Source organism: Barbus barbus (assembly GCF_936440315.1).
Source record: "Barbus barbus genome assembly, chromosome: 22".
NCBI classification, from domain to species: Eukaryota; Metazoa; Chordata; class Actinopteri; order Cypriniformes; family Cyprinidae; genus Barbus; species Barbus barbus.
The window spans coordinates 21,104,853-21,121,669 of NC_136750.1; the positions used below are offsets into that span (position 1 = coordinate 21,104,853).

Here is a 16,817-nt window from a genome sequence, read left to right on the forward strand (position 1 = left end):
GCTACTTCCATTTCATCACAACTTAAATGTGAACAACAGAGGGCAAACCATCAGGTCATCTGACTTTATAATCAATATCCCATAAATTATTCCACTGGACTACACTTGGAATCTATCGTTTCAATCCCTAAATCTGCACTCATGTCAATCCCAGTCTATCCAAACGCGAGGAAGCTTTAAAACACTGTTTTTCACTTTTATTCCCTAATAGCATCCTTCACTGTGGCAATGTATCTAAACACAATAGCGCACAACAGAAATGACTGAATTATCCATCAATGTTTTTCAAATTTGTTAAATGATGGAACATGTTTAGTTAACGCAACTTCTGATGCAATACGCAACCAGTTTTCCATTTCACGTTTAAGTGCGATCGGCTCCAATACACTGAAATCAAAAAGAATATGAAACGTGTTACTGAATAAAAGAAATCAGATAGGCAGAAAAAAAAAAAAAAAACATCGGCAACCAGGGAAACTGAGGACCTGAGAAAAAGAGCAGGGAAAGGAGGAAATGTGAGGGCAGAGGGAGCGGAGAAAAAGGAGGGAGGAAGTAGGGCCGGAGAGAGGGAGGGCTGCTCACCGGCTCCCCCGGGCTTAACATCCTGTCTAATCATCCTGGACTTGTGCAATCAGAGAGAAGCAGGAGGTGGCCATTCCTGTGCTCCACACATTCTGATCAGCTCTAATTTGGCCAGGCCTGGCACTGCATTACGCCGCGCCGCAGCAGCCCACGCTAATGGGGCCTGCGGATCGGAGCCTGGCCAGAGGAGAGCCTGGGCCTCGCTTTGGGCCCCGGCCCAGTCCGGACTGCAGGTGGAGATGGGTGAGGGGGGGCCAGTGGGCTCGGTATCTGGAGGAGCATTTGGATAAGGAAGCGTCGAGGTGCTCTAGTTTATTTCACCCCCACCAGAGCAGAGGGTAGAGAGGTGGGGGTGAAAGTGTGGGCGTTGTGGTGGTTTGGAGGGTGGTGCGGGCTGGGCAAGGGGGTAGGAGGGATATGGCCATCTGTCCAGTGGTGAGAACACCGTCTGGACGGGGAGGAGAATGGCCCCTAACTGACACTACACTGATAAAGCCCTGAGCAGCGGTTACACACATACACACACACGCAAACACACAAAAGGTGCATTAACTACACTATTTCATCCATGAGAGCTTCTAATCTCGGGAAAAATGGATGGTGGCAGTAGCCCTCGAACACTCCCTACCTCTCCTCACTCAATCACACACACTCGCACACACACCCTGATTCCCCCAGGTACCCTCATGCCAGAGGTACAGGCACTGCCAACCAAGGCACATGCCAGCACAACCTGCTACCATGGCAACGAGGGAGGAGCAGGAGGGGACCTTTCCCTACCCTTCTCCTCTCTCCATCCCTCCATCTCTCCGGTCGTTTGCTGGTGTACACGGAAATGAGGATAAAAGTGGCCGGCGGAGCGCTTAACGTCGTTAACCTGCCTTTAAACTCCTCCATCCTTCTTTTTCATTCTCTTTTTGCATCTTCCTTTCATTACTGTGTCTCTTCCCCCTCCTTTCCAGTAAGCGTATGCCCTCTCAGGAGGGAAGAGGGGAGGGGCGTCTCTAGAGGGGGCCCTCCAGAACACACTCCATTAGAGTGCAGGGCCACCGTCATTACAGGGTTCCATTTCTCTCTCTGCAGTGGAAGATTGATACACACGCATCACGCACCTCAGCTGCAGTCGTTCCACCTCCGACCACGGCCTTGACAAACACACACAAGTGCAAACGTGTGCGTAAACACGACACATGGTGTGAAGAGAGGCTGATGGACATGGAGTGGTGCAGGGGTCGACGTGAGGTCCATGAACGTTTCGAGATTGGGGTTCACCCAAAGCGCCTTGCTTTTTATTTTGCGCATTTGACGGTTGAAATGTTTAAAGTGATAGGATACGTAAAAAATAACAGTTATTTGCTCACCCTCACAAATGTTTTTGCCATATGACTTTCTTCTGTGAGAAAAAGGGAAGACTGTGTTATCCATGCTCTTTTGCTTACATTTACAATAAAATGGGAACTTCAAAAAGGACACAAAAGAACCACAAAAGTACCCTAAAGGTGGTCCATACGTCTCGGGCAAGCCCAATGAAGCCATAGAATATCTTTTTGCACCAAAAAACAAAAATGTAAAGTTTTTTTTTTACTGATATTATTCCCTAAATCATTGGGTCAGCGAGTCTAATTCATAAACAAATCATTCAGACTAGTTCTGAAAATTGAATCGAATAATTTTGAACGAATGATCTATTGCTTACATTTTAACCAGTTTTTCACCAAAAAAATAAATAATTGTGTGATTTCAAAAAACTTGAAATATAGCATATGAGTCATTATGGACCACACTTTTGGTACTTCTATGTGTTTTTGTGCCCTTTTTGGAGCTTGAGAGCTCCAGTTCCAATTGCAGCTGGACTGAAAAGAGTAAAAAGCACACATTTTTCATTTTGTGTCCCCGGGAAGAAAGAAAGCCCTACAGCTTTCAACATGAGAGCAAGTAATGACAGATTTTAGCTACACTCTCCCTTTACCGCCCTCACAGGCAAAACCTAGAAGTGACTTAAGGTCAAGGCAAACAGGCTAAGCGGAATCATTCTGAAGCAGTGCGCTGTTTTTAAATGTAATCTTTCAATGTAATCTGTTGAGAATACCATCCAAATAGACTAATGATTTTAAAGAAAGTCATTCAATAGAACCGGTTCTCTTTATGCTCTCTGATATATTCTTTTCGCTCAAATAATTCTCCGCTCTGCTCCATACTCCTCTAACATATATCTCCAACACGCGCCGCTCCTGACAGAAACCGTGCTGCTATTTTTGTTTCATTACTGTAATAGCTGTCAAGCTAGCAAGTCTGTGGGGTAAGTGAGCTGCTATCTGTGTTGTTAATGTAGTAGAAATGTGTTAGCAACATAATGTGGTGTTTAATATTTTTATAATGTTGTGCTTCAGGTGGGCTGTTGTGATTCAAATGAGTATGGGGGCAATTTTGTCCCTTCAGTGTCCTTTTGCAACACTGGAGTTGGAGGACAGATGCACACACTGGCATACCTCACAACAGGGCCTAGACTTCCTCTACTGTGAGAGGGCTAGGTGAGAACCAAGCCAAAGAGACACAACGCTTCTGTGTTTGGTGAGGGTTAGTGAGTGGACAACGGTGTTGCAAACTTGATTGAAAGCTCCATTTATCAGAGTAAACGTGACTACTGCAGTTTTTGAGAATAATGACCTTGGTATGTTGATGACAAAGACTTCACCAAACACACACACACACACGTGCTCTTTTGAGACTCTGCCATCCCAGGTGGCGAACAATTTCCACCCCACCTTTGTTCATGTATGTGAGAGAGTATTTTATCAATACTTTAAGTTAGTGTGCGTGCTGCTGTCCTCTTTCATGTGCTAGAGCGATGTGTTAATGAGTGTTTGGGGGTCCTCAGCAGGGGATGTGCCCGGAGCCCACCTCACTCTCTCACAGCCAACTGGAGCCCCTGTCCCTCACTCTGCAGGCCATTATCTCTAAGAGACAGCCTGTCCCAGCACCAAAAACTCACACACATTTACCCACCATAAACCTACACAACAGATACAAAAAACAAACGCACTACACAAGGGTATTATAAATGTACAACCAACCCACACACACAAATTCACTCTTAATTAACAAACTTACTCATTCTAAAAAAGTGTGTACATAATTGTATAGTTCTGTCAGAGCTACAAATCTGCTTGGTGCTCAAATTGGACTCGGTTTGAGCATAGCCTCGAGTCTAGCTAGTCGGTATAGACCTTTTTCACATTTCCTGGTTTTTCAGCAACGGAAGTCGTCATAGTTGGGTTAACTTCGAAAGCAGACAGAGACTGATAACGGCAGTCAGAAGAGAGAACGATGTCAAATTTACCGTCCTTTCCATAGATGCTGCATTAAAAACACCCTTGCGTTAGCGTTAACTAGTTTTTTTGTAATTTGATACAAATGTGATATAATACAAAGTATAGTGTTATAAATGTACATATTTTTTATATATATAAAAATAAAAAAAATATTTGAGGATTTAAGATGCTGATGAACGCATAATCACAGTCTTGTGAAAAGGGTCCATTTCTTACTGTTTTTATAAATAAAAATGTAATAGAACTTTTTTTATAATATATTAATTCATGATCTATCACTTTTACATACACACTAATATATACACACATGTATACCTTCAAAATTGATTATACATTAAAGCAGCGCTGTCCAAACTCGGTCCTGAAGGTCCTGCAGAGTTTAGCTCCAACTTGGCTCAACACACCTGCATGGAAGTTTCTAGTATGCCTACTAAGACCTTGATTAGCTACTTCAGGTGCGTTTAATTAGGGTTGGAGCTAAACTCTGCAGGACACCAGCCCTCCAGGACCGAGTTTGGACAGCCCTGCATTAAAGTAAAAAATATTACAATAAAAAAATGGGGGGGGGGCAACTACAAAACATTTTTACTTTATTTTTTTTCAAGTATGTCTTAACAATTGTAGCTGGCTGAATAAAAATAAAGTTTCATCTCCAAATCTAAGACATACCCATTTGCACATACGTAAAACGATGCTTCAAAAAATTCTCAAAAATAGCTTCAGCAACTTTTAACAGAAGAAATATTCATATTCATATGTTACGAAGTTATTCAATGGTGCTCAAGAGTTGCAGTTATTAAATGCAGTCCCAAGGGTCGGCATCCTTTCTAAAAATGGTAGATTGCATATTCTAATGCAAAATAAAAATGTTCATATTCATAAAGCTTGGGCAACTTTTTAAACCACATGCACTTACAACATGGTCTGACTGAAACTCTGATTTGAGAAGTTTATCATTATATTAATGATTGTTTTTCCTTATGATATTGTATAATATTCATAGTTCTACTAATAGCCCTTTCTTGCTCTTTATATTAAACAGGGTTGTGTTTGTTTTACATAAGGTTGAGCCTCAGGTCATGTGTGTGTGAGATAGAGGCGGTGGTTTGAGGGGGGTGCTACAATCGCCAAGATACCAAACCCACCCCACACCCCCCCCAAACACTTTCTCTCTCAGGAAAGACAAACAGCCATGTTTGTGTGGGGTAATTAGATGAGTAGAAGTGAATTAGCAGAATCCACAGAGCAGTCATGTTGCCGAGCACAGCCCCGCCTTACAGGGACCTGCTAATTACCCCTCGTTAGGTTGATATGTGTTTTTTTTTTTTTTTTTTTAAGTGTGGTGGAGCTTCCATCATGAGAGCAGGAAATAGTTAGCATTGGTGTGATGCTGCCCTTAATGGGCACCGCAAGGCATCCTCCAGACTGACGGGAGGAACAACAAAATGACAAAGCGACAAAGTATCAAGAAGATGCTTTAGTGCCACTAAGCGTCCACAGATGTAACGGCACAACTATGTTGTCTTTCTAAATGCCCACCATGCACAATAAATGTTAAATATAAAATGACATAAATCTGCATGACAAGCATAGTTTTTTCCTGAGTTGAATTTTGGATAAAAACGTCTGATTGGACAAAATGAATAAGCACACTATGAGTCAAACTTTTTAATTTGTATCCTGAAAACAAAACAAATAAAAAAACAACGTAAAATTTAACTGCATATATTAACTAAAAGAGTCAAGAGAGTGCACTAGCACATAGATGCTAAAAGACATGGACTAAAAGCCACAAATGTCCGATTTTGATTTCACGTGATCTTTAAATAATGCAATAAAAAGCTTTCCATTTTGCATTGTGGGTTTTGCTTCACCAAGACGGCAAGTCAGCAACTCGGCTAAAACGTTTTGAGACCTTAGCTAGGGAACTCTCTTTGCGACCAGAAACCTTAAAGCCCCATTTCCCCTTCCGCCACTGTGTCAGCTCTTAGTTATGCTGTACCGTGTGTGCGTTTCAGCGCAATAGAATGTATGTTTGATTATTTCAAAGTACTAAAAGGGGAAATCCACACATGAGGTCACACTCGCGTGTCATCCGATGGAGAGTAGAAAGCAGGAGACAGAACCAGAGATCAGAAGAGAAGTTGTGGCGTGTATCATACAAGTAATAGGAGGCGAGAGGAGGTACACACACACACACACACACATCAGAATACAACTAAACCCCAACAAAAGAACGAGTGCTGTACTGGAAAAATATCAGCTCCTACTTCAACAAGACTTTTTTTCCTATGAAAACATTAAAGCACAAGGCTGTCTTTCAACTACACCACAAATACACACACGGACACATACTCGAACCAGACGTGGCCAAATGTAAACCAGATCAAGGCCGCATTAGTCAGAGAGACCAAAGGAATTGTAGTGCTGCTCTGCGCTCGATTAGGGATGTCTGATCTCATCACATGAACACAGCCTACCTGTCGAAATCCATCGCTCATCCTATCCCTGAAATCTGGCACAGACATGCTCTCTGATAGAAAACATTAATGATGTTGGACCGCGTCAAGACCCAGTAGAGCGGCGATCCAGGTTTAATACGGACTCCACGGCACAGCACTTTTTGCACCCTATTGTACCTTAGGGGTATACAGTCCATGCAGAAGAGTTATATGTAATGATTAATGTTGTTACAATACTAAAATTTCATTAGTTGATCGCACTTTCAGTGAATTTTCACAATACTTAACATCAGTTTCAACAACAGCTACTATGCTACCGAATAAACTCTTCTACTTGTTAGAGTTGAATATTAATTTTAACACTAACCTATTAACATTTTAACAATTTCATGTAGCTATCTTGTCAAAATGAAGTCAAGTAAATTGTATGAAATAAAATAAAATAAAAGTGTCACAAATCTAACTGATTAATCTGCTAATTTTTGCTAATTTGAGATTATTAGCATCGGCCACCAATCTTGCCATTTTGGAGTATATATTGATACATATACTGGTCATTCTGCCCTCCATAAATAACCATGAGCCATTAAATAACCCATGTTGGTTGACCACTAGCTATAAGGCCACATGTATAGTACATCTACATCCGCACTGTGCATATTCTGGTTTGGAGTTGGGACAAGGGCCCCTGATGGCCCAGCGCTTGAGCAGGTGCAGTGCGTGCACGTGGTCTCTCAGGGGAGCGCAGGGCCTAACGCGGTAAACACGGGACCTATTTAAAGCAAGCAGACCTCTCTCTCTGGCTCCACTGGCCTCCGCTAGCTGTGTTTCCACAATACCGCACGGCCCCTCGGGACCCCCGCTTGCCAGCCACACTGTACCAGTCTCCCCTCCTCTAGAGACCCAGCACCCAACGCTCGTGCACCCAGACACAGAGGAAAAAAAAAAAAAGAGTTGGAGATGATGAAAGAGCGCGTCATGGAAGGATGGGAATTAAATCACAAAGAACAGACAAACAGCCATACAGCTGCTCACTGATGCCATCACCTGTTTCAGCCCATGGCTCCGCAAGTCGACACGCGAACGTGCAAGCGTCGCGTACACACTTCGAGGCGGAAATATACACGCGCGGCGACATGCTAATGCATACACATACACACACACACACACAGAGATGCACACCTCCTCTTCACACATTAAAACTGTTTTCCTGTCGCTGCCTTGGGGAAATTAAAAATATATTATGGACCTCCAGAGGTTCGTGCAAGGAGATGAAGAAAAATAGAGAGGGACACAAATGAGAGACCGAGACAGACAGCGAGACATGAACGGAGAGAGAGGAAGACACACAAAAGCACTTGAGGGATAGAGAGATGGATCTCTTGGTTGTGTCCTCTTTTCTAAACTGCCCACTGCATCAAGAAGAAAGAAGGCCATTTTGGGGCTGCGATGTAGCCGACGGTCATCATCGCTCCTGTCCTCCTCCCACCCTCCCTCCTCTCATCCCTCGTTCCCAGCCACCAAACAGAGAATGCATAGCTGAATCCAGCTCAGGTTAGATTCCAGAGGGGATAGACCATGTGCAGGGGCCAGGAGACTGACTGATATTTCACTCTGTGTGCGAGTGTGTGTATTCACACACAAAATCATCTAACAGATCTAGCAAATCCTCTGGTTCTCAACAGTTGCCTCAGTAAAACCAAACAAAAAATGGCCAGTTCGGGCCAAAACGAACTAGTGCTTGCCTAATCGGGCTAATGTTATTTAGTGATTCAAATACATCACATAGATTATGTTACCGAGCTGGTTCTAGCAAATCTGTATGAATGACTTATGATAGGCTTGAAAACAAATCAATGTAAATATTTTACACCTTATACCATCATTTTCTAGAGAAATTGGGGCAAAAATAAACGCTTTCATGGAGTTGTATAAAAAAGCTAAAATTTTGTAAAAAAAAAAAAAGTATTCTTACCGTTTAGTTTAGCTGCATTTATTTGATTAAAAAGTACAGTAAAAACAGTACTACTGGTAAACGTATCACAATTTACTTGTTTTGTAAATTTAATTAAAATTTAATTTTTAATTAAACTTTTTTCTTATTAGTTCGATGTTTTTACAGAATTTTGATGAAAAGAAAGTTCAAAATAGCATTTATTTGAACTTTATTTGAATATTTGTAACAAAGTCTTAGCTGTTGCTTATTATTATTATTATTGTTTTTTTTTTTTTTTGTAACAAAGTCTTAGTTGTCACTTTTTTTATGTATCCTTGCTAGAAAATTTTAATCTCTTAAGAAAATCTCTTACTGATGGCAAACTTTTGGGGAATGTAAAAAAAAATATTTTAAATAAATTTTAAAAAACACACCACGTCAAGGTAACAATAGTCTGACTTTAACTGAAGTGTTGAGACCCTCAGGAACACATTTCATGTAAACAGTCTTCAAGAAAGGCATCTGACTAAGATAAGGTGAACCCAAAAACCAACTTATTATACAGGCCTTTCCTTAACACTGATTAGTCAGCTAGTCATTCAGGCAAACTGCCGATAAGTAATTTTGAAAATACAGCATGATAATGTGTCATTATTAGGGGTGTAACGAAACGCGTATTCGTATTGAACCGTTCGGTACGAGGCTTTCGCATTACAAACCTAATGATTCATCTGAGTCATCTGACTAATCCTATTACATTTAGAAAATAAAAGAGCTTAAAGCGTGTGAAATATCAGTGCCACTGTGCTCAACAACGCAGCCCAAACGACATAACAGGCAACGGGCTGTCTGCCCCACGATAACCTCTCCTTGCTGGGGTGCATCGAAAGACGATGATATTAAGAGGATTTGGCATTTCCAATTAATGTAGGCCTGTTACATTCTTATTTTTATTAGGCCTATTATTTTTAAGAAGTTACTTTTATTATTAAATTAAAAGTACAATAAATTTCCCCTGCAATTACTGCATAACTGACACGCTGCGAGGATAAGATTAGGCTATTTACTCCTCAATTAAAAAGTTTTTTTTTTAAAACAAAATAAATGAAAACAGCAATAAGCTATACCATTATCAGCATGTTGAAGTAGATTCGTCTCTCGTCTTCTCTGAGAGAATATGCGGCGTCAGATGCCGAAAGCTCCGTCATTACTCCGTCATTCCATTTTTACTTTCACTTTCACGTTTTTACTTTTTACTTTCACTGAGATTAAGATGTTCACCAGCATAAATCTTGTGCAAAGTTTGCACAAGTGCAAACTGGTGCAAACGCGTGCTCGTATGATATCCACTGGCTCGCCTTCATGGTTTAAAACAGAAATATTTCCAACATTGCGACGAAACCAATTGCCCCACCCCCCGCATCGAAAACGTACTGAACCGTGACACCACTGTGTCGTATCGAACCGAACCAAGAATTTTGTGAACCGTTTAACCCCTAGTCATTATATCCCAAAAAAGACTAAATTGATTTCTTGTTTAATATATATTTAAATTGGAGCCAATGAAAATGTTGGCAGGTAAAAATCTGAACTTCTGGCCCAACCAAGCCTCCAAAAACAGCTCTCCTCTATACTGCACTGACTACAGCACATACCTTTCTTTTTCTCTCTCTTTCATTCTGGCCTCGACAAAAGTTTAACGTGTGCCGAGTTTGACAGCATAGGCTATTAAGAGGGTCATAAATAGGCCTGGTTCGGTGCCCCGCTGCCAAATAAAACCAGAACACAACAGCTCCCTTTCTGCCTGAGGAATACACAGGTGACCAAAAAGCTCACATTACGGGTGAGGTCACAATGACTCGCCCAGTGTGGGTGAGACCGAGGGAGAGCAGATGGAGCTATCCGATTGGCTGCATTAAGAGGTCCTGCCGGCCCACCAATAGCTGAGGGAGGAAATGAATAAAATAATTCAATTCAAGACCATTACAGCCCCTATCGGCCAGTGCACGGGGATATGAGCAGCCTTTTTCCACAATGAATCATAGTCGGGGACACGCACACAAATTGGGTGCTTGTGTGCATCGATGTGTGTGTGAGTAATAATGTACTTGATCCCTGCAAATGTGCGTCAGACGATGTCCTATATGTTGACAAAGCAAAGTCTCTAGAGCTATTGTTTCAAAGTGTGCGTGTGTGTGTGTGTGTGTGTGTGTGTGAACGCATCCAAAAGCACCGCTCCAGCTCTTTGACAGGAAGCAGGAAAAACAATGCTCAACTTCACAGCTCTGATGGCACTTATAAAAAACAATTCCCCCCTCCCTGCTCCGTCTTTCGAAAAATGACAAGCGTCTGCATCTGTCTCTATAAACTCTCGCTCTCCCTCCTCTTCCTTTCCTTCGACCGACCCCCCCCCCCTCCCCTCCCCCCTCCCCTCCCTCCCTCCACACCACCATCTCTCTGAGTCTCCGGTGTCAGACCTGGCTCATTTTCTCTCTTTTCTCCTTTCCTTCTCTTCTTCCCCTCTGGGCCAGGGAGGGACGGGTTGTTTTTCTATCTCAGGGAGCACGGGGTGGAGAGAGAAAGACGCAGAGAGAGAGAGAGAGAGAAAGAGAGAGAGAGGGAAACGGGGGGTGTACCTCCGGCCCGCTCCCCCAGCGGGACAGACCGAAGGGGCCTCAATCAGGTCCTTGGGGGCCCGCGGGTGGGGGGGCGGGGCTCTAACTCTTTCCTTTAACCTCTCCACCCCTTAACTCCAACCCCCCCGCTGCACTCGCTCCAAACTCAGCACACATTTTCCACCGAGGAGAAAGGGGGGCACGAAGTGAATTTAATACCAGGAAAAGCCTGCCAGTGTCCTTGTCGACATCATCTCCTAGGGAATAAAGGGAAGGAAGGTTTTTTTATCTTTTTAAATAAGAGATGGCGAGCAGCCCCCTGAGCCCCAGCACAGCAGCACAAACAAACACAGGAGAGAGTATGGATAGGGGGAAGGGATTAAGAGAAAGAAGGGAAAAAAGGGAGACAAAGAGGAAAGAGAAAGGAAGAAAGCGGAATGCGACCAAGTCCACCCGGAACAGAGGTGGGGAAAAAAAGGCTGATTAGCGCGAGCAAATGGGGTTACGGCACGAGAAATGAAGGAGAGAGGGATGGAGGGAGAAGTCGAGGAGGAAGAGCGGAGGGTATAGCGAGAGCCCTGGGACTCCCTTTCCTGCTGTATCTCACACACGCAGCACTTTGCAGCCACCCAGGACCTCAGTCAGCACCCCTGCAGCACTCCCACAGGGCCGGTTAGGAGGGGCCCACGTCATCCCCTCAGGCCCCCGGGGGCCGCTCTCTCTCTTACTTCCCTCTCTCTGCTCACCAGGATGCAACACGCACATACACACACTTACAAAAGTACAAACACACTCTCCATATCTGACTTCAGTGATTTCAATACCCTAATGACCAATAAGATTCCAATAAAAGCAATATTTTATTTTACTTAGGCCTTTTTAGACATGTTTATTGATAATGATACTAGAGGGATGACAAGAAATGATGGGGAGAAGGGGGAACAGGTCTGGGAAAGGCCTCAAATTGCATATCGATAACATTATATTCCATAAAAATTCATCCAATGGAAAAGTTTTTTTGTGTGTTTTTCTGCATTTTGAAGTCTTAAGGTGCAGTCACATTTACTGTTGCTCGAACAATATTTCCTAGATGAAATCCAGTCAATAATAATCCACGTGTTTTGGAGTTACATCGCAATTTTAAAATGATCATGAAATCTATCTTCTAAATACACTTTCTAAATACAAAAAAAGTTTGCCTTTGTAATATTTCATTAAAGGGGTCATATGATGCTTTTTTAAAGATCATTATTTTGAGTATTTGGTGTAACAGAATATGTTGACATGCTTTAATGTTCAAAAAACACATTATTTTTCAAATACTGTACATTATTGTAGTTCCTCTATCCCCCGCCTCTCTCAAATGCTTCGTTTTCTACAAAGTTCCTCCTGACAAGCGCAGTCTGCTCTGATTGGCCAAATGGCACAGTGCATTGTGATTGGTCGAACACCACAAGCACTCGTCGGAAATTTAACGCCCCTTTCCATAATCGCAAGCTTTAGCTATCAAAATAAATGTAAAGACAGTTAATAATGTCCTTAGTTTTACCATCAGTTCAAGCCCGAGAGGGGAACAGAGTCGCGTGACAGACACAGTGATGAAGCTCGTATGTGTTTGCAGTACACAAGCCGCGATTGTGTAACCGTGTCTCCCTCTCTCACACACACGAGCACACACACACACACACACACACACACACACACACGACGTGCAAAACTCCGCATTTGAACAGCCAATAGCAAATACTTAAACTAATAACAAAACATACAGTCGCTGATTCAGAAGCGCCAGATTGTCATAGCAAAGTCAGAATTACCACCTCTCCTAGGTTCACAAAACGGTCGTCCATAAAATGCGTTGTGATAACATCTGGGTTGTGCTGTTCTGTTGTAAGTAATCTTAATGATTTCTAAATACATCTACTTTCAGAAGGTAAAAAAAAAAGTGCTTTTGCTTTCACATAGAAACACACAGTGTCTCCTTGACACAGCTGCATCAACACTACTGCGGTTACTGAAACCACACCTTCTTTCTTTGTGTGAGCATTTGGGCTGTGTTAAGCAAATATTTCCACATTGTGACGTAGACGTGGGGGCGTGTTTACATTAGCCGTTTTAGGGGGGCATGGCAGAGTCTAAACTTTGATGAAGAATATCTCTTTAGTTTTGAGGCTTTAGTCTTTGCAACTTCAGGGATCTTATCTATGCATGAATAGCTTGTAACACTCCAAAGAGAAATGAAAACTTGAAATCGCATCATATGACCCCCTTTAAAAGAACTTTCATAAACTTCATTTTCGACTGTCTTCACTCCCTCCACCCACTACCCTGCCATACAGAAACCACACAATTTTCACAATCCAATCAAATCTTTACACGTGAATATCACATCCCACCCTACTGTATCCTGTATCTTTCAGTGCAAGAACTAATTCATTCATAATCCAAAAAAAAAAAAATGCATAACTGTGTAGTTTGTTGGCTATCATCCAGTCAAAAAAAGCAGCTCGGTTGATGTGGTAATATTTTCATGCTCCCGTCCCATCCAAATCCGTACAGATACGTCTCCTCGTTTGAAAACGCTCGAGTAGAGAAAAGGGCTTCCGAGGTAATAGGTTGAAAAGCAAAATCTAATATTCAGAAAGATGCACGATCTAAAACAGCCCGCTCGGATTTTGCCAGATAGAAATTTTCCTCTCCAGAGAGGAGGTGTAATCAAACTCGTCAAGTCGTGCGATATTACATTCTGAGTGTGGCAAAGTGCCTTTACGTTCAGACAGGAAGCGCCTGTAAGCCTCCAGTCCAGCATGCACCTGGACGCCATCCTCTTGTGCCTTATGAAAAACTCTCCCTCCTTTCCTCCCTTCCTCCCTCCCTCTGTGCACAGGGCTGCAGGCCATGTGGAATTGATATTAGAGATTGTGATGCAGCGGGTCGTCTCCGAGGGAGCAGGGGGTTGGATGTATCGTGCAGGACGCCACGCTAGCGAAATCATACCTGTCTGAACAGAGGAGTCCCAACCACTGGCGCACTCTGTAGACTCGGCCTCTTCCACCGCTACCGAAAAAGAGAGAGAGAGAGCGTATTAGAGCGTTTGTGCAGCCAAACCACACATTTCAGTCACACAAACATTTTCGTCATTCTTCTCAGAAGCGCACCACATAAACGGCGGCCCATCGTGAGCCTATGATGCGTTCGATCTGATTGTTGGATGCACATCAAAGGGCTTTATTGTGTGTATGTGCTCTTTGTTTGTCTATGTGCTAATTTTGGAGGTGCAAAAACAGGTAACGGGAGGCAGTGAGATGAGAGGGGGAATGTGTGATGAAGGTTTTCCTGGGCATAGTCAAGGAAGGAAGCCCCACTGGCACACAAACAGGAAGCAGCAGTGTTCAGGACACAATAAGAACTTGGACCACCCCCCACAGCCTCGCCACCATAAACACACATTCACACACACATACACACATTACCGGTCCCTACAAAACTCCCCGTAGCAAGCACTTTGGCACACAGTCTAGAATGGAAACACACACTGTAACTTTTCAACAACAAACACAGTCAGTAATTTGTGTAACTTCTCCGCATTAGAGGCATCAGTGCATGAAGGAATATGCTGAGTAATTTATAACAGCACTTTTTCAGCATGAATGGACTATTAAGTGTAGACGTCTTCACACTCGTCGACACTGTCCATGAAGATAAGGAACAAAAAGCAGGAAAGATAAACATCAGTGATGAGGTTCAAAAAGGGCTAAGACATAATTAAGTTATCCAACTCACCACATGAATATTTAAAGCGTTAATTAAGCCAAAATTAAACTTGTTATTATTTACTCACTCTCATGTTGTTTCAAACCCTTGAGTTTTTTTTTATGTGGAATACAAAAGGAGGTATTAAGAGGCAAGCTTTTTTTTCAGTTTTAAATCAATAGTGATTGGAGCAGTCAAGCTTTAAAATAAAATAAAATAAAATAATAATATAAAATATATATATATATATATATATATATATATATATATAATAAAATATAATATAATATAAAAAATTATGTAATATAATATAAAAAATAATAATATTAAATTAAATTAAATTAAATTAAATTGAATAAAAAGCATATTCTGCCTAATATCACTTAAGTCGCTTTCAGTCACTGCTAAATAAATGTAAATGCAATTTTTTCTTTTGTTCACAGGAGAATGAATGTCATACAAGTTTAGACTAATATCAGAGAGTAAATGATAGACATTTATTATTTGAGTGAACTGTTGCTTTAAATAGAGTTTATGTGAGAAAAGAAACAAAAGTGGGAACAAGAAAGACAGAGAGAGCCCGAGAAAGCACGAGAGAGAGGCTGAATCTGCTCTGTGTAAAGGAAATTGTGGTTAGATATGCTCCCACTGGCATTGGGCATCACTGCAGTCTCACTAAACCCACTTCCTCTCAGGAAAAGACTCTCAGAGAAAGCGGGAAAAAATGAGAGACATAAGGAGAGAAAGACAGAGTGAGGGAGAGGAAGAGAGAGAGTAAGGCACAAACTGCACTGTCCCTGACAGCCATACTGCATTCCTTCCACATTATCAGTTCCTTAATTACACACAGACTCTCTTTTCCTCTGAAAAACACACACTCCACAGCAGAAAGTGCCTTCTGAGCCACCGTACACCATCCTTGCTGAAGCTGCTCCCAGCAGGGTGGTCGGTGTGAACTCGACTCCACTACCACCTCCCTATTCCATATTCTACTCCCAAGCCAAGGCCAACAGGCCCCTGTTTTCCCTCTCAGTGCTGTGGAATATCAGGACCACAGACGCTCCAGCCAGGAGTTCTAGTGCAAAGCCTGCCATCAAGGCCAGAGGAGCCGAGCCAGGTCAGAATGACTGGCCTGTTACCGGACGCCAAGCGCTTGAGCCCAAAAACAACAGAAGGCCTTTGCTAACAGGACATGGAGGTCTTCTCTTCCACTCCTTTCAAAGTCAAGGGATACGTCACACCTTTCTTTGCCTTTCTCTTGTCCTTTGTTTAAAATTCTCTCACATTTTTCCCCTCTGTTACTCAAATTCCCACTCACTTCCCACAACTTCCCACAAATGACGTTTGGCTGGATTTTTGCTTCTGTTTATTCTTATTCCAGACTTGGAGGCAGTGTTGAGTAGAACTGGAATATGTGTAATTCATAAACAGATTACAAAAATGAAGTGGTTGGGTCATTCACAAAATATGGTGGCATATATGGTGTCCATCAAGTGTTGTCTTATAAACAGATTAAAAAATTACAATTCATAAACAGATTACAAAAATCAAGTGCTTGGGTCATTCACAAAATATGGTGATATAGTGTCCCTTGAGTGTTCTTTCATGAAAAACAGCTTTAAAATTTTCAAGAAAGCCAATTTAAAAAGGTATCATTGTGTAACCTGGAAAATTATGTAAATGAAAATAAATAAGCAAATAAATAAAATAAGACATTTGAATGTATTGTTTTTCACATTAAATAATAATAATGGTGCTTACAATTGCTCATACTAAAGTATTATTATTATTATTATTATTAAAAACATAACTTCTACATTTACAGTTATTTATTTAAATTCAGTTTGTTTTCCCAGGTTAAACATTAGTTCAAGTTCTAACAAGTGCGCACACAAAGCAAAACTAAATAATAATACAGATATGTTTTAATAGTTTTAATACAAATTATACATTTTAATAGACAAATTAAAATAAAATGTAATTTAAAAAAACTTTTGTGAGAAAATTTAAATCAGTTTCTGTCACAATTTCTATTCTTTATGTAATCTTTTAGGTTTATTTATTATTTATTTATTTATTTTCTTATTTTAAATCTTATTATTCTGAGTGGATCTTGGGCTTTATTGTAAACAGTTAA

The 16,817-nt window shown here is 41.6% G+C and overlaps 1 protein-coding gene across 1 annotated transcript in view; it reads right to left on the bottom strand.

Annotated features, from left to right (window-relative positions):
• The window catches only part of LOC306888596 (zinc finger protein 423), a 164,294-nt gene that overhangs the window by 120,380 nt on the left and 27,097 nt on the right, over positions 1-16,817 (bottom strand). The window contains exon 2 of the mRNA XM_079447023.1: positions 13,925-13,984. Coding sequence (XP_079303149.1) covers positions 13,925-13,984 — 60 coding nt within the window. The remainder of the gene's footprint in view (positions 1-13,924; positions 13,985-16,817) is intronic.